This window comes from Amyelois transitella, chromosome 11, assembly GCF_032362555.1.
Source record: "Amyelois transitella isolate CPQ chromosome 11, ilAmyTran1.1, whole genome shotgun sequence".
NCBI classification, from domain to species: domain Eukaryota; kingdom Metazoa; phylum Arthropoda; class Insecta; order Lepidoptera; family Pyralidae; genus Amyelois; species Amyelois transitella.
In genome coordinates, this window is record NC_083514.1 from 4,838,992 (window position 1) to 4,862,733 (window position 23,742).

At 39.0% G+C, this 23,742-nt stretch overlaps 3 protein-coding genes across 5 annotated transcripts; 1 reads left to right on the forward strand and 2 right to left on the reverse strand.

The window, feature by feature from the left end:
- Positions 1-829: 829 nt before the first annotated feature.
- Positions 830-6,037, reverse strand: LOC106135067 (F-box/LRR-repeat protein 16). 2 transcript variants are annotated; one of them, XM_013335251.2, is made up of 7 exons: positions 5,852-6,037; positions 4,082-4,745; positions 3,879-4,001; positions 2,791-2,959; positions 2,356-2,551; positions 1,689-1,837; positions 830-1,184 (listed from the first exon to the last, which is right to left on the reverse strand). In XM_013335251.2, exons 2-7 carry the CDS (start codon positions 4,658-4,660, stop codon positions 1,036-1,038), a joined length of 1,365 nt encoding a protein of 454 aa, XP_013190705.1. In that variant the 5' UTR covers positions 4,661-4,745; positions 5,852-6,037; the 3' UTR covers positions 830-1,035. The 2 variants fall into 2 exon arrangements, with proteins under 2 accessions (XP_013190705.1, XP_060802716.1); XM_060946733.1 differs by lacking the exon at positions 5,852-6,037 and having other exon boundaries at positions 4,082-4,762.
- Positions 6,038-6,296: 259 nt separating this feature from the next.
- LOC106135199 (nuclear pore complex protein Nup160 homolog) lies at positions 6,297-21,437 on the forward strand. 2 transcript variants are annotated; one of them, XM_013335432.2, is made up of 27 exons: positions 6,297-6,629; positions 7,128-7,233; positions 7,796-8,012; positions 8,422-8,527; positions 8,860-9,055; positions 9,542-9,714; positions 9,892-10,055; positions 10,138-10,231; positions 10,619-10,770; positions 11,321-11,460; positions 11,873-11,954; positions 12,243-12,372; positions 12,502-12,704; positions 13,087-13,210; positions 13,388-13,484; positions 13,976-14,128; positions 14,648-14,869; positions 15,244-15,362; positions 15,704-15,876; positions 16,194-16,289; positions 16,616-16,748; positions 17,930-18,091; positions 18,350-18,510; positions 20,036-20,117; positions 20,205-20,338; positions 20,653-20,850; positions 21,295-21,437. In XM_013335432.2, exons 1-27 carry the CDS (start codon positions 6,536-6,538, stop codon positions 21,373-21,375), a joined length of 3,792 nt encoding a protein of 1,263 aa, XP_013190886.2. In that variant the 5' UTR covers positions 6,297-6,535; the 3' UTR covers positions 21,376-21,437. The 2 variants fall into 2 exon arrangements, with proteins under 2 accessions (XP_013190886.2, XP_060802410.1); XM_060946427.1 differs by lacking the exon at positions 17,930-18,091 and having other exon boundaries at positions 16,616-16,671; positions 18,435-18,510.
- LOC106135200 (peroxisomal membrane protein PMP34) lies at positions 21,430-23,585 on the reverse strand. The gene is made up of 3 exons (XM_013335433.2): positions 23,170-23,585; positions 22,955-23,015; positions 21,430-22,863 (listed from the first exon to the last, which is right to left on the reverse strand). Exons 1-3 carry the CDS (start codon positions 23,221-23,223, stop codon positions 22,142-22,144), a joined length of 837 nt encoding a protein of 278 aa, XP_013190887.1. The 5' UTR covers positions 23,224-23,585; the 3' UTR covers positions 21,430-22,141.
- Positions 23,586-23,742: the final 157 nt, after the last annotated feature.

Consider the following 23,742-nt stretch of genomic DNA (forward strand, 5'->3'; position numbering starts at 1 on the left):
GAATGTACGCAAAGTGTTCTCAGAATGATCCATAATATCAGTACTGTAATAATTGTCTACTGCTCGACACTGTCTCATAATTACAAAAATGTGTTCTGTATGAGTTCTACATAAGTCGTCGTGTCCAACTAAGTTATTTTTTTTTTATATAGCTACGAGCTAGGAAGACACGCCGTGGGCTGGAAACACTGCTCGCTCACTCAGTTTTCTGTTATATTTAGACTTTCATTTAAATTAGTAGAAAAGGGCATAGTCAAGTACTGAAACTAAAATGATTACTTTGTAACTAAGCGCTTGCCGAAAATTTTGCCCATCCTTTCACTCAGGACCCCTAAGTGGATTAGGCAAGACATTTATGCCTATTGCCCTTAGAAACTTAATTCGCCACGCCGCGACGAACCTAGACACAATGCCAATATTGTTTAATTTTTTATGAGATTGCCATGTGTGAAATAACCAATCGAATTGGATCTGAAGTCGTGTGCTCACTAGTCACAATAAATGTCTTTAGACGATAGTTATGTAGAAATGCCTATCCTGATGAATGAGGATACTCCTGAAATGTATCTGTAATATCTTAGACTTAAAATCCACACTCAAATGAATATCATACTTTCATAGAATTCCAAATCCTACTACTATTATAAAGGCGAAAGTTTGTATGGATGTTTGTTACTCTTTCACGCAAAAACTACTGAACCGATTACCATGAAATTTGGTATGTAGGTAGCTGAAGACCCAGAATAACACATAGGCTACTTTTTATCCCAGAGTTCCCGCGGGATTGATAGGGTTTCCATGCGGACGAAGTCGCGGGCGGCCTCTAGTAAGTAATATAAGACTACAGAATTGGTAAGTACTGGTAAATGTTACGTTGCAACTAATGGTTGACTTGACACCACAACGTCTACATATGATTTGTTTCAACGCTTTGAAGTGCGCAAATATCTGCGAGAGATGCATGGCGACACATCATACCTACAGTTTCAAGTACAGGCATTTATATTGTCTTTTTATTTAGATTTGTATTCTCCCCTACTCAATGATGACGCACCGCGGAAGGTGTTCGTGTAGGTAGTCGAAGAGTTCCGGCGACGCGCCCGGACAATTTGTGAGCTCTAGTTCGCGAAGCTGCCGAAGTTGGATCAAACTCGATAGACCGCCAGATGTGAGCAGTGGGCAGCCTGTCATCATGAAAAAATACACTTACTTATTAACGTGTGTATGTGTTTCGTGAGGAATTTAGGACTAACATATAGGTACTTATAATATGTTATTCCTAGATTGAAACAAAGTAACCGTCAACACTCATTCTTATCTACAGAAGTATCTCTGTACTAAGTGAAAGTTTTTATACTTTTCGTCGCCTCCTACGACTTCCATATAAAAGAGATATAGAGGTCGTATTCTGATGCACTGGAACCACGGGGCTACTTATAAAACATCATCAATCTTTATATTATGATGATACGGAATCCTGATCAATAACCACGGAAAGTGGAAACAAAAGTCATAAAAAACATAGGACTTTTTTTCTATGCATATCGGCTTTGCTATTCGGCTATATCTGTCGGCTTCTAGGGTATAACATTTTTTGATATATATACATAATAAATTAAAAAAAATGTAGTGTGGCCAGATTGTATTTTCTTTCATAGCAACAGCAAAAAGTATTACAAACAACTCACCAGCCAAAGACAAGAGTTGCAGCGAGCGCATCCCGCACAGATGCTGCACGCCGAAGTCCCGTAGCTGGGAGCACCATCGCAGGAACAACGCTTGTAAGGACTGCATCGTGCTGATGTAGCCCACGCCTATGTCCGTTATGTGGACACATCTGTAACGAAATTATATTTAAATACCCTTTTCCCGCTTTTAGCCGAAAGAATACAGGTTTTTCGTAAATCCCAAGGGTATCTTCTCCGTATACGTATGCAAAATTTCAAGTAGTTCCAGTGGCTTAACTGTAAAGGTAACAAAGAAACTCACTTTCGCATTGATTTAGTTATAGTTAGGATAAAATTACAAAGAAAATTGCAAATACGGCGTTGCTGCTTTACATCACCATATCAATATTTCAGAAATCGTGGGGCATAGGTAATGAACATGGAACAGCTTGGAAAGAGACAGCTTTTAATAGCCCTTCAAACCGTGTTCTATATTTTTCTCGTGAAGGCATGTCTATAGCCGGTTTTACTTCAAGTGATGGCTGGACTCAGAGCTGACAGTGAATCTATAATTGCGGTATTGGATTCCTAGAGATTGTCACCAAAAGGCCTATTCATATTACGAGTTCTTGTAGTATGGGCTGCGATTCAGATTGTAGTATCCCCTGCAGTAGCCGGTCTACGTTACCTGTCCAGCGTGAGCTCCTCGAGGTGGTTGAGGTCGCAGGCGATGTACTCGAGCGCGTTGTCGGTGACTCGCGGACACCAGCTGAGGTCGAGGCTGCGCAGACGCGGCAGGTTCTCCGCCAGTAGTTCCACGCCCTCGTCCGTCACTTTGCTGCAGCCGCTCAGTGATAACACCGTCAGGTTTGGTAGCGAGTGTACTGTGTAGAAAAAGTGGTAATTTCGTTTTATTTACAAATTTTAAAAAGCTAGTTTGCTCCCGCATTTGCACTCGGTATGTTATTGTAGCCTATATGTATAAGAGGAGCCCATGAACCTGGAGTAGGTAAATCAGACTTCCATATCTTTACGCTTACCCATAATATTATTAATTAATAATATTAAATTAATTACTAATCATGCATGTGTAGGTCTCATCATTGATAAGTGATATACCAACCAATGTTAACGACGCCGTGATTGGTGAGTTCCCAGCAGCTGTGTAGCCGCAACACACTGAGTGAAGAACTCTGTTTTGGTGAGAAGTAACCCAAAGCCGCGTCAGTCACGTGGTACGCTTGTAGGGAGAACTCGTACAATGACGGCAGTAATTGTGCCACTGCGCCCACCTACAGTTACAGATGACCATGTTAAAATGTAGGAATATCTATGTTTGTAAAAGTTCTGTAAAATATAGCTTGATCTCTCATCGACAGTAGGATGGAACCAGGGATGTTACAGAGCTTGACTCTGGTTCCGTTAAGTCGGAACTTTCGATTATTATTGCACCTTCAGCTCCGACACTTTTAAATCGAAGGTTTTAATCGGAGGTCAAAGCATAATATAGCGGCGGCGGCGGCCTGTGTCGACTGTTATGAACAGGTTCATATGTGTCGCGCGGGGAATCTCCCCGGCCCCCGACACCTACTACGCGCACTTTATCTATTGTACGTAGAAATATTAGTGATAATCCGTTATTGTGGCGGAAAGTAAATGGAAATACAAAATTCCAACCGCTTCAATCAATTGCCCGCCAATATTTGTCGTGTCCACCAGGCTCGGTAGCGAGCGAACAACTTTTTAGTGGCGCTGACATAATTTACGACTCATTAAGAAATACATTGGACGGAGACAAAGCGTAAAAGATTTTGTTCGTAAAGTACAATACACTACTTATTGAGTCAATTAATTTAATTTGTTCTTCAAGCTTTTGTTCATTCAATATACCTAATGTAATATTGTAATTATTTTAATTTATTGTTTATTTGAAAATATGCCACTTTTTTTTGAGTTTTATTTTATAATTAATCGATAAAACTACCTCCGTTTCATCCCTGGATGGAACGATAATTATGGATGTAGGTGCAAACAGATTCATAAAATAATGTTTGCATTTGACATTGTGACATAGATGAAGCTATATTCCTTTTTCACCTGAATATAGAATCATGGCATATAGGTGGTGAAAGAGATTTCCCCATATTGTATTCTTCTAATGTTTGACCTTTTGAGTAGAAAAGCGAAACAATAAAATGGATTGTTACTTACAGCTTCGTCAGCAATGTTAATGCAGTCAGTAAGCGTGAGTGAGACAATTCGTGGAGTTAGACATGCCCATAGACCAGCCTCTGTTATTTCATTGCATCCAGTTAATTCTAGTTCAAACAAAACCTAAAAAAATATCAATTTTATTTAAAAAAGTAAGAAATGAAATATTTAATGTTAACAATTAGTGGAAAATTATTACAAACCTGTAAGTGATCTAATATAGCTTCTAAACCTCTATCTGTTATAGTGCATCCTTTCAAGCTTATAGCGTGTACATGGTGAGTGGATAACGGGAATTGCCTTATAAATTCATTAATGTCGTCATCAGATGCCGAAACCAAAACGACTCCTCGAATTCCTCTTCTAACTAACGTGTTATAAAATCTCTGCATACAACAGCCCGAGGACGAACGAAGTTCGCGGCAATCCAGCACCGCAACCAAACCGCTCCACCAGCGCGGCGAGGCATACAGCACATCTCGCCACTTAGTACACACTTGAGCGAGATTGCGCCTGTCGTTGGCGTTAAAATACAGAAAGAATTTCTCGAGAAATCTGTCTTCTAAAACAAATTGCGACCACACTAGTGGTCTGGGAGAGGGTCGTCGTCGGCGGGGTACGCGCGGCGCCGCGGCGGCCGAGGCCGGGCCGCACAGCGCGTTGGCCACGCGCTCCACCACGCCAGGCGAGCGCTTGCGGCCGCGCAGCCCCAGCCCGGTGATGCGGCGCGACAGTTCCGCCGAGGCGCGTTCCACCACGCCCTGCGCCGACACCGAGGACATCTTCACCTTCACGCGGCGAATGGTGTCCGCGCCGCGCCCGCCCGACCCTGCCCCGGCTCCGTGCTCGCAACCCGCCACCGCGACACTGCAAACGACCATAAACTTATTTTTTTTTCTTTATTTCTTTTGGTAGCCATAATGAGGTAAAAAAATATAAGTATCTGGGATCATTGTGGATATTTTTTATTATAATATATTTATTCATTTACTATCTGTTGCCCGCGGCTTCGCTCACGGACATTGTTGTTTAACACAAATCCTTCCCTTGAATATTTGCTTAGTCCACCTACTTTCATTCATCCTCTCGACATGACCAAACCATCTAAGCTACCCTTATCTATAACTGTCACTATATCTAAGAAACAAATATGCCAAATTAAGGATATTAACAATTAAATAGCATTTCCCATGGTTTTGCTCGGCACATTGTCGTTCACAGATTGCTGCAGGAACATACAATTCTTTTTTTGGTATGAAAGAATTTTTATTGTCCTTCTCAGTACCTTAGTTTGTTTGTAACCTCTTCATGCTTTATCCAGTTAACCAGTATTAAATCTTTGCATGTACCTAGGTAAGTAGTGAGTAAGTAGGAATTTCTTAATACATAACTTTTTAGGATTCAGATAATATTGCAAAATTCAATACATGGCACATACTACAGAGTACATACTTACAAAGTATTTATTTATCTTTCCCATGGACGTCGTAAAAGGGGACTAGGGGTACTATTACATATATTTTCATCTAATGCAAGTTTCTTTGCAGAAATATCACAAAGCGTGCCCTGAAAGAGGGTGAATTCACAATAGATGATAGAGAGAGAGAGAAAATATAGAATAGGGTGCTATTTGTCTGTATGTCATGCATTTCACTGCAACATAATATGTTTGTTGTAGTTACACAATTTATGGCAGCACGACATTTAGGCCAAAATCTTTAGCGATCGATTACCAGTTTTAGCTTGCCGGTGGGACCATTGAACTGAAACGCAAGGCTGGTAAGGATGAAATATCATTATGAAAACCCAATCATTTGCCATAACCCCCACCTTGAGGCATTGGTACATTTTTCACTTTTGCCTCATGTTATCTTCTCTTTATAAAATTATTTGTAATTTCTTAATCATGCATTTACTTCTAACCATAAATTTGTAAGATATGTGGTAGAAAAATCGATCCATATTATACAAACCTATGTACAATTTTCCAAACATGAAAACATCTTCGTCACTATTTTAATAATACACATTCCTATTATTCACTTTGTAAAACATTAAATATATTGTAAAATAAAGGTTCCTTCCAAGCTATAAACATGAAAAAGAAATTAAATTGCAGTTCACAAGATTTTAAGTAAAATACACTACCAAAAAAAAACTCTTTAGTGAAAAATAGCTTATTATTATGAACTCTTCTTTTACGTATAATACAGTCGTCGTTGGAAAGAAACAAAAGATTTCGTATATAACTGGCCTACCATTTCAATTTGGATGTGTTTTCTGTCATTTTCCAACTAAAATATTTTTTCGTTTAGAAACTAGTTACAAGGGCTTTTCACAATTTTCACATGGCCAAGTCTTTTAAAAATACAAATATCAACGTCAAGTCAGTGTATTGTCAGTCAAAGTCAACCAATCCCCACCCGGTACGGAAATAAAAAAAAGAATTTTAGTTGGATTGGATTCTCTAATTTCTTCAAGTTTGAATTTAATGAGCGATTTGGAATTTGCTGTGCAATTTTTATTCACATTTTGTGTTATGTTTCTTTTGGTTTAGTTTCTAGTTATTGTGCCGACATTGACACAGAGATTTTGGTTGCCGCTACATTTATAACCTAACGTTTACACATCGTATTTAAGACAATAACTCAAGCGAAATGGAATTTTCTGAAGCCATTCCTATAACTTTTAAAGAAATAACGCCAAATTATAATATTCCTGAAAAATGGAAAGAAGTGATGTTAAACACAGGTAAAATTCAAATGTTTCCTGATATGTAACGGGGCCCGCAGCCGCTTCGCTAGTCGAACATACTTCAGAAGTACATACAGATCTAATACGACTAGCGAAGCGGTATGCCTACATCACCCGCATATATTGTACTTATTTACGCTGAAAGAATTTTATATGATGCTCTTAAAAACAAATTAAAAACTTACCTTCTTTATATTTATCAGTGTCTTTTAGTACAGTATACAGATAATCTATATAATTGTAATTATTAGTGTAGATAAGTATATGTAGATAGATTACCTTTATACAACCATACAATGCATGGCACAGTAAGTTAAACCAAATTGGTGTCAATTTGCTTTCATATTATAGCCTAAGGCCATATGTACCAATACTTCGATTGTGTTACTTAGTGCTTAAAATGTGTACTATGCATAGATTAACTTACATGCTTGGAATTACACTAGTTTTATCCGTGTATATGCTTGAACTTTAATTTATTGTTTTTATTTACAGGAGGCACACACAGTACTTTACAAGATATCAAATTACCTCAAAAAGCTGGGGGATATTGGTATATGGATTCAAAGAAAGTTAATATAAGAAATAGATTTTTGTACTGGTATGTAGAGTGACAATTACTTTCTTATAGTGTCACAAATAGCATTTTATGCAAATTGGTAATAATAATTTTGAACTAGTTATTGAACTTATTTCTTTCAATTGCTACAAATTACTTGAAAATCTGTTAAGTAAGGTAACTCCAAAACAGCTATAAATGATGCTGCTTATTTCTTATGACAAAAGTTATAAGGAATCACTAAATAGGTTGATATAGCTTATAATATCTTCAAAGATATTATATGTAGATTGACACTGCAGCAGTAATACCCTCGAAGCAGAGGGCAATTTTCTCATGGCACATTGTACATAGTTGCTTTACCAAGAGAAACCACGAAATTAGAGTATAGTGTCTAATGGTAAAATACCTATGAATGAAAACATTAAATAAATAAATAAATATATATACGGGACAAATTACACTGATTGAGTTAGCCTCGAAGTAAGTTCGAAACTGTTCTGTAGCATAGTATAGTATAGCAGTCCTGGTGCAGCAGTGAGTTACTATTTATAGATAAATATTAATGCAAGGACTCATCAAATATAACTTCATTTATTGGCAGGCAAACCACATCAGATGCAATAGAGATATCAGAGTCATCTCTAGACACAAACCTGACAGGATCACATTTAAGATGTAAAGTGGCTCCTGGCACACCACCTTTGAGTAACATAATGGCATATGAAAGACTGAGTACCAAGGAAGTTACCATTTTAGCTGCCACTGTGTCTTCTGTACATCGACTGATCTTTCCTCACCCTGAATCTTTTGATAAAAAGGTAACACATTCTTTACGTTGAAGTGCATCTACTAATGCAATCTTTTTCCAAAGCATGTACATATATGTATAAAAAGTGCTACCTAGACACTGCTGTACTGTGGTCCAAAAATTAAACACATAAAAAAGTAATCTGTATTAAAAATTTGCCAAACACTATATAAAAATAATAAATGCAACCATAATGCATTGTATGGAAGCACCCCATCTAGTGTAAAAAGTATAAAACTAATCGGACAAGATTGGTTTTTAATTTTAATATTTTGATTAATTTTGTTGTTCTTAACTGTTACCTGTCACTATTAGAATTTTAATTTTATTCTTCAGCCATGCATCTGAACATGGCTTTTCTTTCTTTTTGTTGGTTCTGTCTTAAGTGTGTAGTGTTAGTTATTATTTTAATTTTTCAGTCAACTTTTGGATCTATGAGTACATCATCACCATCAATTTTCCATGATACAAGTTCCATAAATAATCCTAACAATTATTGTATCCTGAATCAGTATTCTAATGCCAGTAAGTATTATTTTCCACTTTTTTTTATCCTAATGCAAAATGATTATTCTATTAGGTTTTTATATCCCTTCATTAACTATTTTTTTGTTATTCAACATCACTTAAGTGGTTGGGGCATCTTCTCTTAAATTTGCTTAATCATTTCACAGCATGTAAATTTGGCACACACCCTAATATCTGTAATATCAACCAGTTCAGGCAAAATTTTCACTTTCCCTTTGGGGAAATTACAGTATGTACTAGTTTTTTTATTGATTGCTATTATTTTGAACAAATAGCCACACCAAATAAGAGATCTAGTTCTATAAATATATTTTGTGTAATATTTCTAGCATCTGGTGTAGCACACACCTGTGCATCACTATTACGAGACAATGGTGAGGCGGTGTTTGCACTAGCATTTGGCTATGGTGGAGAAGGAGGGTTGCTGCTTGTTAAATTGCCCATATCAGGAAATGCAGTCATTACAGTATTGAAAAGAGAGTCCACTGTCCCACGATTTCTATCAGGAATTACTGGAGCTTTGAGGTTTGTTAGAAAAATTAATTTGTAAATGTTAAAATAATAATCGGGCTAAAAATTCTTCAAAATATTATTGTGTAATTACATATGTCTTATTGTAAAAAATTTATGGAAGGAACTTAAATTCTCACTCATTGTGTTTTAAAGTTACCTGCTACTTATCTACTGGCAATATTAACTTGAAATTTGCCCACATCAGTCTGATGCATTAAGTCTTTAACAGTTAAAGATGGGAACATTTTTGTGTCTATATGATTTGACGAAAGGAAAGACAACTTAAGAGAAACCATTTTGATGTTAAATCAAAACTAAACATTTTTAGCAGGCAAAAATCAGCAATTGCATAAAGACAAAGAATATGTATGTTGTGTGTAATAAGTGTGTGTGTTTGTGCGTATGTGTGTGTGGCGCTGGTTTCACTACAATTATATTTATCAAATTACTACATTAAATTATTCTTCAGTCTCATCAAAGGCTTCCTTGTTATATCAGAGGCAAGAGCGCAGCAGATGGAGTGGAGACGTACGGCGTGATTCTCACTCACAGTTTAGCCGTGGCAATCTGTGGGGATGCTTGCTTACGCGCATGGTCGCTGGACGACGGCGGGTCGCCTGTGGCAGTGTCGCCACCGCTCTCACAGACGTTAGTTCGACCCAAACCTCCGCGTAAGTAAACTAAGTAGGCTTTTATGTTGCTTTTTATACATTTTAAAAATTTAAAAATCATTATTTTCATATCCAAGAATGTACATTAATTATTGATAGTCAATAAAACAATTTGTTTAACATTCATATGTTTTAACATTGTTTACAATTTTTTAGCTACCTCAATTTTTTTTTCAGCGCATGGGCATATGCTACAAAAAACCAGTGGGCCAGATGGCAGTATAATATTGGTTGCGTATTTATCCTTTCCGAATGAGTGCGAATTTGTTGTCATGAAAATGCACGACGCAGGCGCCGGTGCAGTGAGATTTTCGCATATTTGCAGACTGTTTGGACCACAGGTGAAACCTAATTAATATACTTTTATATTTATTTTCTTAAAATTTTATACCTATTAGTCTTATTTATTGCATTAAATTTTAGCTTGACCTGCTGGATTATGCTATTGGGTATGGAGATGGCAACAATGTTATTTGGGCGTTATGGAGTCAACCAGATGGAGAAACTGTTATCACCAGTAAGTATTTAATTACAAGTGCTTTTTGGCGCTCATTGCGCTGATATTGGTGTGAAAGTCCATGGCAATACTTGCTTACTATTACTTATTTCGCTGCCTCTTTAAAACAGGCATAAAAAACAAGTGAATTCACAAATTTTGTACACTTTTGTATAGAATATTTAGTCCAGTGTATGTACTTGTATAATTACGTCAACCCAATTATACGCTTTATTTATATATCGAGCGTCACTAGTCCAATGCCCGGGTTCAGTTCGCCCGGACGCGAATCATTTCGTGTGAAAATGTGACATCCAAATCAGGATCTTGGTCATAGGTGCACCTTGGTGTCCTCTCCAGAGAAGTGAGCACGCAATCCGGACTAACTTCAGTGTCGTGTACGTACAGGTAGCTGTGCAGGCGTGGAGGCGTCGTGGCGCGCCGTGGGTCGCAATGAGGCGTTGCCGCCGCTGCCGACGTTGGGCTCGCCGCGACTGTACCGCGAACGGCTGCTCGCGCCAGGCCTCTTCCCACCGGCTGTGATCAGCAAGGCCTTACTTGTATGTATCATCAAATTTTACTTGCAAGAATGGTTTTTCAAATATTACATAATAATTTTTAATAAAACTTCATCATGTCTAATCTCGGGCTTGCTGGAAGAGACTTCATTTGGAATAAGCAGAACCTATGTAATTTTGTTTCTAGTGTTTATCATTCTCAATGTTTTCTGTGTAAATAAATTATTTTTATTTAATAATTTATATATAACTTATTTACACCAAACAGCTTAAATCTATTAAGCTTTTATATAATAAATATTTTTGGGAGGTAGTAACCTACTTTCGCATTTTTCGCATTAGTTGGGATTAAAAAACGAAATAGCGAAGAATAACTTTTTGTTCTACTGTGATATGATACTTAATGTTGGACTTAATAGAGGATTCTGCTTAATTCATTCATTCACATAATCACGTCTATATCCCGTGCGGGGTAGACAGAGCCAAATTTCTTTAAATTAGACCAACACCACGTTGAACCATAATCATTCAAAGAATAATTTCATTTAGCATTTACCTACACGAACCTTAATATAAACCTCGCATTACTTAGATATACAGACGAACGTGGGGCAACAACGAGACGAGCATCGAAGGCGACCTGGGCGAGGCGGCCGCCAGCGCCGTGCAGGCCCGGCTGCGGCAGCTGGCCGCGCGCGCCGCCGCGCCCGACCACGCCCATCTCATGCACAAGTATACACTCCTCTAAAATATATATACACTAGGTAGATGCTGGACCTGGAGCGGAGTCGGTCAACCATGAAAAGTTTTTGTGAAACTTGTCAACGTGTATAGTCAGACAGACAGCGAAGGTGATCTTCTGAACCAAACAGGACGGAATACTTTATGATTTAATCTTTTTACAATACTACCACTATCCACTATATGATCAATGCATGGTTGTTTAGTATCGTTGACGACGTTGCATGATCATTTTTGTTTTTTTTTTGTCGAATGATTCCTTCTATCAGCCAGGAGACGCGAGATTTATAAACAGAATTTTGAGAACAAAGGTTAACCATTTTACCACTAACTTGACAAGCAGACGCTTTCTTTTACTCTGTAGTTACTCTTCTGTTGAATAATTTGTCGTTATTTGTTTCAGATGTTGGTCCGACTTGTACAGTTGGTGTGTACAGTATATGGAAGGTTTACAGAAACCACTGGGACTAATGGTATCCCAACATGTAAGTATATTATTTATTTGTTGGTTTAACATGACGTTTTGTGGTCATGTGTGGGGGATGTTAATAAAGGTAAAATATTATGTAGAAGGTGCAAAGCAGGCAACCAAACCATATCCCATTATAGAATGTCAAGTATTTACGAGTCCATCAGTTTTTACTTTTACTCCAAAACAGAAAAATACTAAATAATAAAAGCAATTGGGAATTATCCATGATTAGGGAAACTTCAAAATCATTTCTTGTTTGCTAAGTATTCGGAGTTAATAAAATATACTTATCACATGACAGCATAACTCTATGGAAGAGAGTGAAGGTGGTTGGTGGTGCGGAGTGGTGCGTCGCGCGGGCATCTCACTTGTACGCGAACTCGAGCCGCTCGAGCGAATGATGTGTGAGCAGGACGACGATAGCGGCAAAGGTATACAGTTTATGCCAATTATTTTTCGCAAAAAATTTTTACTGCTTATATGATGTGAAATCATGAATTTTTGGTGTAATTTGATGATGTTGGATATAGATCTTAATAATCCTTGGGTTGTTTATTTAGTGCCTGCCGACAGCGAGTGCGCGCTATCCACAGACGCGATGCGCGTGGTGTGCGCGGGCGCACAGTGGGAGCGTGCGGCGACGCCGAGCGGCGCGGCCGAACTGGAGCGGAGACTGTTCGCGTGCTGCGCCGTGCAGCACCGCCTGCTGCCCCGGATGCTGCACCTGCTGCTCTCCGCCGACGTGGACGACACCAACTCCACGGTAAATATCGTCATCACGTCTTGCGTGTAGTACCTTTTTATAGTTGTGGCAGTCTTCGGTTGGCCCATCTCCAATCATCTACAATCCTTGCTGTCTGCGAATGTCATCAACCCATCTGTTTGGTATTCGGATTCTCCTGCGAGTATCGAGATTGGTTCTCCATTCAAAAACTTGCTTGTTCATCAGCTCGAGTCTATCTCACAATGTGCCCAGCGGAAACTTATATTGTTGGTTGTGTTATATGCAGTCATTGGAGTGGAGATTATGGATAATGCGATAGACTTTCAGATTATGGCCAACAAAAACATATTTATGGCACATTTTTCACAGCAGCTCCCAATGATGTGAAATTTTATATTATTGAAGTTTTATATTATTATAGATTCTGACACCGCAACAAGTGGACGAACTGACAGCCATTTTGGAACCCATCAAAGATCTCCAAAGCGCGGTGCTCGAGTTGAACGACGCTCTAAGACTAGACGTACCTGAAATTGATTCTAAAGGTTAGTCCTTTTTTTTCTTTAGTGGGTTTTCTTACAAAGAACAACATTATCAGTATTTTCATAATGGTATGAATAATACTTTTTCGTAATGCGTAATGCACATTTTTCATGAATTTCAATGTTTCTTACGTCTGTGTTAAGACTTGCCTTGCATAATACATTACGTTTTTTGTACAGATGATGATGAAGAATACAGCGATTATGACAACCTGTTCTCAAGTGATTTAGGAGTTTCTATCGTCACTGAAGCAATTCGACAAATGGCAGAAATGAGGTAAGTACCTACTAATTTATAACAGACCATTGAGTTACGGTTTAAATTGTGAGTGAGAGTGAGTAGTAAATTTCAAGGGTCTTAATGATCAACTAAGAAGAGACATGCAAAGATGAGAAACAGAGAGATTTTATCCAAAATCAATAAAGTCAAGTTTTTTGAAAGTTTGTTTCCAATTCTATCCAGTCCTTTAAAGTGCTTTGCATAGGTCCTTTACAGCCGGTCACATAATGTCCAGGAAACTGTTTATTTGTTTGTGTTTAAAAAGAATAATAAATAAAAAGTTTTTATTTAAGATTGGCATCTATATTATAAGTTAATCGAAATTTTAAAATTACGTTAGTTCTTATCTTGAAGCTACTTGGCACAAAAATACTTCATTTTGGTAATGACTACTTAGTCGGTTAGGGCCCTCAGAGCCGGTTTTATTTCTTTTTCCACTCGGCCTTGTATTTGGAAAGTGAGTTTTGAGTGCGAGCGATATGTTGCAGGTCGCGCGTGGCCCGCGGCGCGCTGGCGGCGCTGGGCGCGGCGCGCGGCGCGGGCGGCGCGCCGGGCGCGGGCCACTGCGCCGTGCACTGGCAGGCCTACCGCGCGCTGCTGTGGCTGCGCGCCGCCGCGCTGCGCCCCGCGCCGCACGCCATGTCAGTACTCTTGTCAGCTATACTACAGCACCAGCCGATACGCGGTTGCAATTATTCATCATATTTCTGCACAGCGTTTATAAAATACAATTTTGTTCAACTTACGTGTCGGCCATTGTAGTGAAATAGCGCCATGCCCGTAGGTGGGCGTGTCCTTCACCGGTGGGGAGTGGGAGGTGCCTCAATAACGGGTCCGTTGGTGTCTTCGTGGGTTGTGGTACACTTTCTAAGGCGATGTACCATAACTTTACGAAGCCTGCTGCATTGCTAAGCAAACAGCGGCAAATGTGCGAGCGGGGACATTGAATTTAAAAACGTTTAGTCATTATATTAGCATCAAGCCTTATCACTGTTTACTTACCATCATCTCTTGGTCTGCCTTTCACTAGGCGGCCATCGTTTAAGTGATAAATACAGTATTTTCTGATACCATCTTCTTGGCCTGTGTTTTCTTCGCCGTTATACCAGAACGTGACGAGCTCTCAATTGCATGCAAATAACTTTGAAAATTTCCAACAGCTCATCAAACTCTTTGGAAGCGTTCCGTCTCAAGTTAAGCGTGTTGGGAGCAGAACCTTGCACTTTACCGCAGTCCCGGGGCGGGGGCGCGGAGGGGGCGATGGCGGCGTACGTGCGGGGGGCGGGGGGGCGCCGCGCTCGGGCACATCTGGCGGCTGCGCGCGCGCCGCTACATTGGCATCAAGCGCTGCCGCTGTTTACGTACCATCTAGCTCATCAATTGTATCCTTTTTTTATTTATTTGGTTCTCTAACTAAACACACAATTTTACGCAAAAAGCAGACACATTGCAAACTGCTGTGAGCGAACAAACTATAAATTAAGTGTAGTGTTAAATAAAAAATATTATTATATAAATCGAGCGAAAAGTGCCAAGTAAGGTTTTTTTTCTTGATGTTATTTGACATTGCATTTGACATTGAGTTCTTATAATCAAGTTCCACTAATATAATCAGCCTGAAAATCAGCGGACCTCGGTCCTCGGTTCTTACTATCCATAATGGATCCTTTCGTATCATCATGGTATCTTTTTACATTTATCCACCAATTACTTGACCAGAATGCGTAAAAGCAATGTTCCTTAGCAGAATCGACAGATGGGCAGTGAGCGGCGGATTTGAATTCGGATGGTGGCTGGCGACGATAAACCAACCTCAATTGGTGCAAAGCTACGTCGCCATGTTGGAGCCCTGGTGCGAGTGGAACGCCTGCTCTCGTAAGTTGTCGTTTACATATAAATTTTCCCTTATTTATTCCAAACGCGATGAAATGTCCACTTTGCCCTTGGTTCAACTCTTCAGACCTTTGTTTCGGGTTAGATGAGTAGAGACAGACTTCTACGATTTACGCATGCACAAAAGCACATTTTAATGCCCCTGCTTCTGCGTGGAAATAAATTCTAGTAGAAATGTAATATCCTTATGTCTTTCTACATTGTCTCCAACATGATTGGAGTTTTGCAATGGTACTTAACATACAAGTTCTCGCATTTATTCCTCTCGTACATCCAGCGTATTGTTTTTTTCTGTTATCCATCCCTTATTTCTGTTACTCCAGGGCAGTTCATCCTAGGACTGGCGCTCCTAGATTTAGAAGACGTGGAGGGCGCGTATACTGCCTTCTGCAAGGCGGCCAAGGGTGTTAGTACAGAGCCCTTCCTCAGGCAACTTGTAGCCGCGACCGACACGCATCTCACGCAACATCAGGCGCTAGTCTTGTATTATATGAAGGTAAAAATCGTCTTAAGGTTCTTTTTCTTTTAAAAGTTCAATGACCCTCTGCTAACAAACCAGTTTAAAAGTCGCTTAATGGACGTGATTGACTGCTTTCGCATTTATACCTCCAAAATAATATTGATTCTTGATTTCCTCCATGTTTTTTTAGTTTCCTGCTAGTTTTTCTGCGTGTTTGGACATGTCTCCATTTTGTATTCTTAACGTGTGTGTAATGGTTATGGGTCCACTTAACCATTACACAATCCTTTCAACTGCGAAGAGATTTGTTCAATATATATATTTTTTTCTTCTCTTTACTTTCTCTCCATCAGGTGATAAAGCTGTTCGAGATACACGACGCCGGCGCATGTGTGGTGCGACTAGCCGAGACCGCCATCAGTATCGCCGATAAGGATGATCCAAATTTGGTAAGAATGCTTTCCCCTGAGTATATTTCACTTACCATTTAATTATTACCACTTAATATTTATATTATTTTACTCTTGTATTTATTACTACAAATTGCATTTTTTTCCATCCCCATAAAATTTTTATGAGATCCTCTTTTAGTGTTCAACAATCAAACAAAGACTGTGTGCCAAATTTAAGCTTTATTTTGAATCTCGGTTCCATCATTAGGTCATCCAGTTAAACCAGTAGCCTGAGTCTTACGACTATCAGGACTCGTCTATAAGGAATAAAGTCGCGATATGTTTGTTAAACAAATAGTAAATCCCCTTCGTACGCCCCCCAGCCGATGTTCCAGTGGCTGGTGTTCAAGTGGCACCTGTCGGGCGGGCGCGTGCAGCGCGCGCTGGGCGCGGCGGCCGCCAACCCCGCGCCCGCCGCGCGCGCCGCCGCCGCCGCCACGCTGCTCACCACGCTCGGTACGTTACAACCATTGCCGCACAAAATGTTTATCTACGTACGAGTTAGGACTTACCACTTTGGAGAGGAGCCCGGGGTATGCCTTTGACAATGGATCCTAGATTGGGTGAGATTATAAAATCAAAATTTTGAAATATCAGTTTAGCTTTTATTACTTTAGTTTCAATTAAATCGATTTATACTAATGATGTCTTATCTCGTCCACATTTCGTCTATTTGTAATTCTAATTTTGGATTATTGTCATGTCGCTACGGTTGCACGTCGAATAAAACAAACCACCACTGCTGCTAAACTCATTTACTCTGAACTTTCTTTGACCTTATATTAGATACAAAGCAAGAAACCATATCGCGTTCTAATATTGAACAGAGCCATCTATGTAACCACACATTAACTATAAGAATTAAACTAAAAATAATTATCTCAAATAGATGGACACTTGTATCACATAAAAGCTCACTAAACAACGTCTCAATTTCCTACGGGGTGGACAGAGTCCGCAGACACATTAAATATAGAAAAAATACAAATTAGGATTACTAATTTGGACAGTAAAGTTGACGAGTTTCTTACCACTTGTACCTACACTTACGCCTTGGAAGCAGCACTAAACTTAATTTTAAGTAATTTATTCGACGTCAACCCATGTCGTGGAACTAAAAGATATGACAATTATTAAGTAATGCTCGAGATGTCCCATAATAATTTAAAAAAAATATATTTGCATTTGAGGTATAAAGTTCAAGTGGCCGCCACGCCACTCCCCCGCTCAATATATTACAGCATAATCGTCAATACATGTCTCTTCGGAAATAAAAGTATGTACCAGCGTTCTCTTGGGACATTCGATGCAGGGCTCTTTGAATCCTATACAAAGGATTTTACATCGCCACGGTAAAGTATGCTGCGGCGCCCTGTTATTACTCTGCGTCGCTATGTACGTAGACTATCATCACTGCCTTACCGGTATTGGTATTAGTTGGTTACTCTTCTCTTTGTGATAATGGTAAAACAATTTAGAACTCCGCCTCATCCTAGACGGACTTTCAGTATGTCCCTAAACACCCTAAATAAGATTTAAAAATTATCGCTTAGGTGTCCGCCCACGCTCTTTGCTATTATTTGAACTATTCATAATATATTATGATTTATTGTGAATGGTTGGATATAATCCAACAGCTCAACGCAAGCAGCTGAGTGCGTTAGTGTCGTGCGGCGTGCTAGCGGCCGAGGCAGAGCGCGCCGCCGCTCAACGCGCTAAACTGGCCGACGCGCACCAAAACAACCCCTACTACGACTTCCTGTATGCGCTGCATGTTTCCCGCCACCATTACAGGAAAGGTGAGAGATTTTTTGGATAAAAATGGCAAAAATTGACAAAATCTGACAGCTTCATTAGTAAATGAAGCTGTCAGATTTTGTCATTTTGTATTTTTGCCATAATATGTAAAATCAAAGTGTCCGATTAGTTTTCCTATTTTTCTACGTAGTTTAACACAGAGAATCTGGCTGGAAGGGCCATTTGTTTTAGCCGTGAATGTTCCTTCAAGCGTGATCTCCCGTTTCAATATTGAAGCTTATTGAATGTATCCATTGCAGCGGCCGCCGTGATGTACGAGCGCGCGGCGCGGTGTGCGGCGGAGCGCGGCGAGGCGGGCGCGGCGCGGCGTGGCTGGCTGGCCGCCGCGCTCACGTGCCTGCGGCTCGCGCGGCCCGAGCACGCCTTCCTGGCCAGGCCCGAGCCCGACGCCGGCCTGCAGGTACACTATAGCGCAACCTACCGACCCATCAAACCTCAATATAATAATGACCTTATATTTACATATATCATATACTAGCTGTTGCCCGCGACTTCGTACGCGTGGAAGAATCGCAAACCCCACAGGAATTATAGTCTTTGTGGCATTTATGAAAAGTATCCAACGTCATTCTCCAGACTGTTCTTAGTCCACGCAAATAATAAACCTCGCAAGCCACGCCACTCTTCCTTGCACGTCATGCGGGGCGGGTGAGTTTTCTAAGATGTTCATTGAAATTAAGTGTTAACCGTTAATTTCACCACAACTTCAAAACCAAACGTCCAATTTTAATCATTCAAAGATATTTGGTAAAAAAGAAAAAAATATTTGGTATATTATCTACATAAACTGTACTTATTGATGAAATTATTTATTTTGATAAGGATTAATAGCATGAGTAAAAAAAAACGCGTTTAAATGTAGACCAAAAAAAATTCAAGATTTTTAAATAAAAATGTGGTTGTTGTGCCTCACTCGACATAGATAGGTATAGTGTGTCGCGGACTTTCTTGTTGATATTTATAAGATCTACAATTAATTAAAACATTTTATGGTTCTATCTTTTGTAGTTTAGGCAGCGTACGCAAAATAAGTAACTTTTTGGTTGATTTTTTCAGTTTGTGTCCGAAAAATCCAAATATATAACGGAACCCTATTTTTTTCCAAAATAAAATATAGTCTATGTTACTCGTGGATAATGTAGCTTTCGAATGGTATAAGAATTTTAAAAATCGGTCCAGTAGTTTTTGAGCCTATTCATTACAACCAAACAAACAAACAAAGTTTTCCTCTTTATAATATTAGTGTAGATATACACACATACAGTACATTAAACTTTAAATCAAAAAACAAAATGTTATTTTGCTCATAATAGAAGTAGAGCAAAACTGCTACACGGCTGATGGTAACGGGATCGATGTCGAGCTGTCCGGACCCGAACCCGACACTGGCCTGCATGTATATGTATACACAGTGTGACGTAACTGCTACACAACTCATGGTGTGGAAGCTAATTTACACCCGAGCAGAACAATTAAACTATGATCCACGCACGCACGTAGGTATTACCTGCATGTACTACCTCACTTACACAAGTTCGCGGTCCCGTTTCACAACATAAAATTAATCGAGACAGCGATAGTTAATCGCGCTATAAAAACGGCGACGCGCGTGCCATGCCCCGCGGGGAGAGGTTGTAATCGAGGCAAACGCCAGGAGGATAACAATATCACCGACAGACACTGTATTGCGACGTAAAACTACTTTTCACTACATAGTATAAAACAAAGTCGCTATTTTAGTCTGTTTGTCTGTATGCTTAAATCTTTAAAATTACGTAACGGATTTCGATGCGGTTTTTTGTAACAGGTAGAGTGATTCAAGAGGAAGGTTTTTATGTATAATAACATTTATAATTTTGCACCCGTGCGAAGCCGGGGCGGGTCGCTAGTATTAAATAACTTGACAATAAATATGTTATTTTCAGGTCATTGGGCCAGAAGAATTAGCTGCCGAGTTGCGTGAAGAAGACCCAGATTCGTTGGATCCAGTGCAAAAAGCATTGATAAGTATGTTCTCATGAATATAGTCTTTTATTTATCATTGGTGGATTTTATGTCTTGAGATACTTGATTTAATGTTTTTTTATATTGCAGAGAACGAAAACATAGATTTTGATAAGTTATACCCGCGTTTGAAAGAGGCCGATGCCGAGACATTGCTGTTGGTGACGAAGAGAATAGTAAGCACAGGCCAATTTATGCCCCACTGGTTTCTTCAGAGGTACATGGTACGTAAATTTGGAAAGTAACTTTACTTTTGCTGATGTTGAATGTCATATAACTTTCCTTTTGATGATGTTGAATGTCATATGAGGAGTGTAGTTCACAAATGATTCGCGCGATAAAAACGGCGATAGATGAATGTAGCTAGCGTCTTTCTGCTCTTCTTAATAGGGGTTATTGGATTTAGTGAAGATTATCTATTGCAGTTGTTGCTACGATAAACACTCAATACATTTAGTCGGGATATCCAGCATACTTCTGGTGCGTTTTGAAGACCTTTTTTATTGCGGGTATTTTATAAAAGTGCGTGTTCCCCCAGGAGGTGGACGGCGCCGGCTGCGTGCGCGCTCTGCTGCACGGCGGGCGCTGCGCGGAGGCGGCGGCGGCGTGCTGCGCAGTGTTGCGGCGGGCGTTGTCTCGGCTGCACGTGCCTACACCCGCCGCCGCGCCGCTGCACCTCGCAGACTTGCTGCTCGCCGAGCTCGCGCACAACACGCACCATGCGCCGCTCAAACAGGTACAGAGGTTCAATGCCTAACGCTGTATGTTCCTGAGCTCGCGACACGCGCACTGCATAAACAGGGATAGCAACCAGAAAATAAATAGACTAGAATTTGACACTTCCCGGGTGCGCAGTAGTTATTTTCCATAAAAAAAATTCTTATGAGTACAATTTACGTGCCAGGCACTATAAGCAAGGAGACTTTGAAATCTGTTAAAATTAATATTTCAATAAACTGGATGTGTATGTGTTACCAGGATACATACATGGGTCAGGTTTCCTTTCAAAATGTCGGGAGTAACTTAAGATTTATGATTATTCTCAAAGGCGCATCCCAGCCCCCTGACAGAGATGAGCATGGATGAATGAAATTTATTAAATCATTTCAAACTACTGCAGTCATTATAACTGGATAGTTTCTCTATACAATACATGTAAAACATTGGACTTTTTTTTTAGGTTTATGAGGAACTTGATCTTCTCGTCAAAGAATACACTCAAGTAGTTATACGAACTTCAGAAGACATGAAAACCTTTTGATTTCTGTAAAAGTGATAATAATATAGTTGAGCAGTTTTCATAAATTAAATGCTATTTCGATGATGAAATTTTTTATTAACACCCCAATTCATAATGCATAAAATTATTGAAATAAAATAAACAAACATTACATCTGCCCCTTAACTGTTAGATATAACTACACTGTTCAAAGTGAATGCATTTTTTTAACACCCACATATATAATGAGAAGATTAGTAGAATATGGTACAGTATAAAAGTAATGTAGTACTTCTACTATATGTACATATTTGGTAAAGCCATAAACTCTTATTTGATTTGTCCAAAGTATGTGGTTGACAGCAATTAATAGAAAATTTAGCAGCCCTATAGATATAGGCTACTTAACTGGTTTTATTTTTACTTATTTCCAATTAAGAATACTTTTCTTCCGTTCCTATAAATTAAGTTTAGTACAAGAGATATAGAATAAGTTCTCACTTTTGGTTAAAATTGAGCAAAACAATTCCAATATTTAGTCACATTATTATTCTATTGGTTTCCGACAAATCTATTTGCATACTTAATTAAACTTCATTGTCAAAAAGCCTTGCCTCTAGCTAGATTAAAAATTAGAATAACAAATAATGTGTTTAACTGTTTAAATATTCTTGTCATGGTTACTACTTGTAAACTTACATCACACAATAATAGAAAATAGTCCATTGCACAGAATTATTATCTATCCCTATAGCCCATACCCTACATATAATACTGGTGAAAACAGCCACACTTCCCTCCACCCCATTTACCGCTTAGATATCCTCACCCTCATTATGACCAATACTAAACGAACTACTTTTTCATATATGAAAAACATTAAAGCTGCTGTCATGACTGTCTGTAAGAGTTTAGCTTCCAGCCCACGAAACAGAACAGATGGTTTGGATTTAACGTCTTTCCATAAAGGCTTAAGGCTGGTACCAGCTCGAAGCCGAGATTGCACTAATTGTAGTGGATAAGTTAAAGTTGTAGCTATTGCTTTGGCAACTGCACCAATTAAAAATGCTGAATATGTATCAAAGCTGCCTTTGGCTGTGAAATGTCTCTTCAAATATTCATAAACCATAAACTGAATTGCTGGGTTAGAAACCAGTATTAATGAAGGTAAAGTTCCTGACCACAAACCCTTGGGACCTTCTGTCCTTGAAATTTCTATCAGCCCATGTAAAAGAGTTTTGTAAGATTTTGGTTCCAACTTCATCCGTGTATTAACTACCCAAAGAGGAGTAGTAACTATAACATTTATACTTCCAGCAACTGATCCAATCAGGAGGTCTTTTAAAGCAGATGTGTCTTTGTAAAATACTCTTCGTAGTGAATGGAATGTGTAGAAATATATGAAATTTGACACTGATAGTGACTGAAGCACTGGTGCCAAACCACGATACAATGAATCAATCCCTTCTTCGTTTGCAAGTTTGAGTAATAGTTCCCAGGACGATCCTTGCAGCTTATTGGAATCTTCAACTGGAAAAAGTAATAGAAAGTTGAAGCAATAGAACAGATTTTACAGCAATAATCACACATTAAATTTAGGAACAGTGGTTGTTATACTTACCTTGCAACCGCGACCTTAGTGTATCCAGGGGATAGAATGCTGCCATGCCAACCACACTACCCTGTGAAAAGTTTTTTTATGTACCAAATTTGTGGTTTAAATCTTTCTAAAAATAAATATAGATATGGTTATGATTATGGTTATTTGAAACCAAAGTCTCTGTTAGTTTAATTTATTTACCTTAAGATAGGAAATTGTAAGCGAAACAAACGTACCGTCGCTCCTGCGATAGCATGAACCAGGGTCTCATAACTGAATAAGGACTGCATCTCCAAGTATTCACATAAAATATCCAAGGTTTTTACACTTGTTCGGCGGTTCAACAATCAACCATAGTACATGGCACAAATAATACAGAGGTGATAAATCTTGCAGTTTTACAGATATGCAGTCTTATTATACTTAAATATCCTTGTCGGAATTATCAGTTTTTGCTTTGAACTTTGATCTTAGAACAATAACAAAATTATAAGTTTTTAATTCAAGTAGGTAGGTATAAACTGTGAACTTTGTACATGTGTTTTTCCCTGCTTTCAGTTTTCAATTTGATTTCAATGTAAGCAATCAATCAACCCAACTAAGCACAGCAACCGCAGATTAAAGAACAGCAGCCAATAAAAACAAAGCAAACGTCAAGTTTTGACTTTTTAGAGCGTTGACGATTGAAAGTCTATCGATAGTCGAGTAAAAGTAATAGTATTGTTAGTAAAAGAGAAGATAAGTTAATGATAATAGTGTGCGGTGAGTGTGTACGGTATGAAAGTTTTGTAGAACAATATGACTATAGA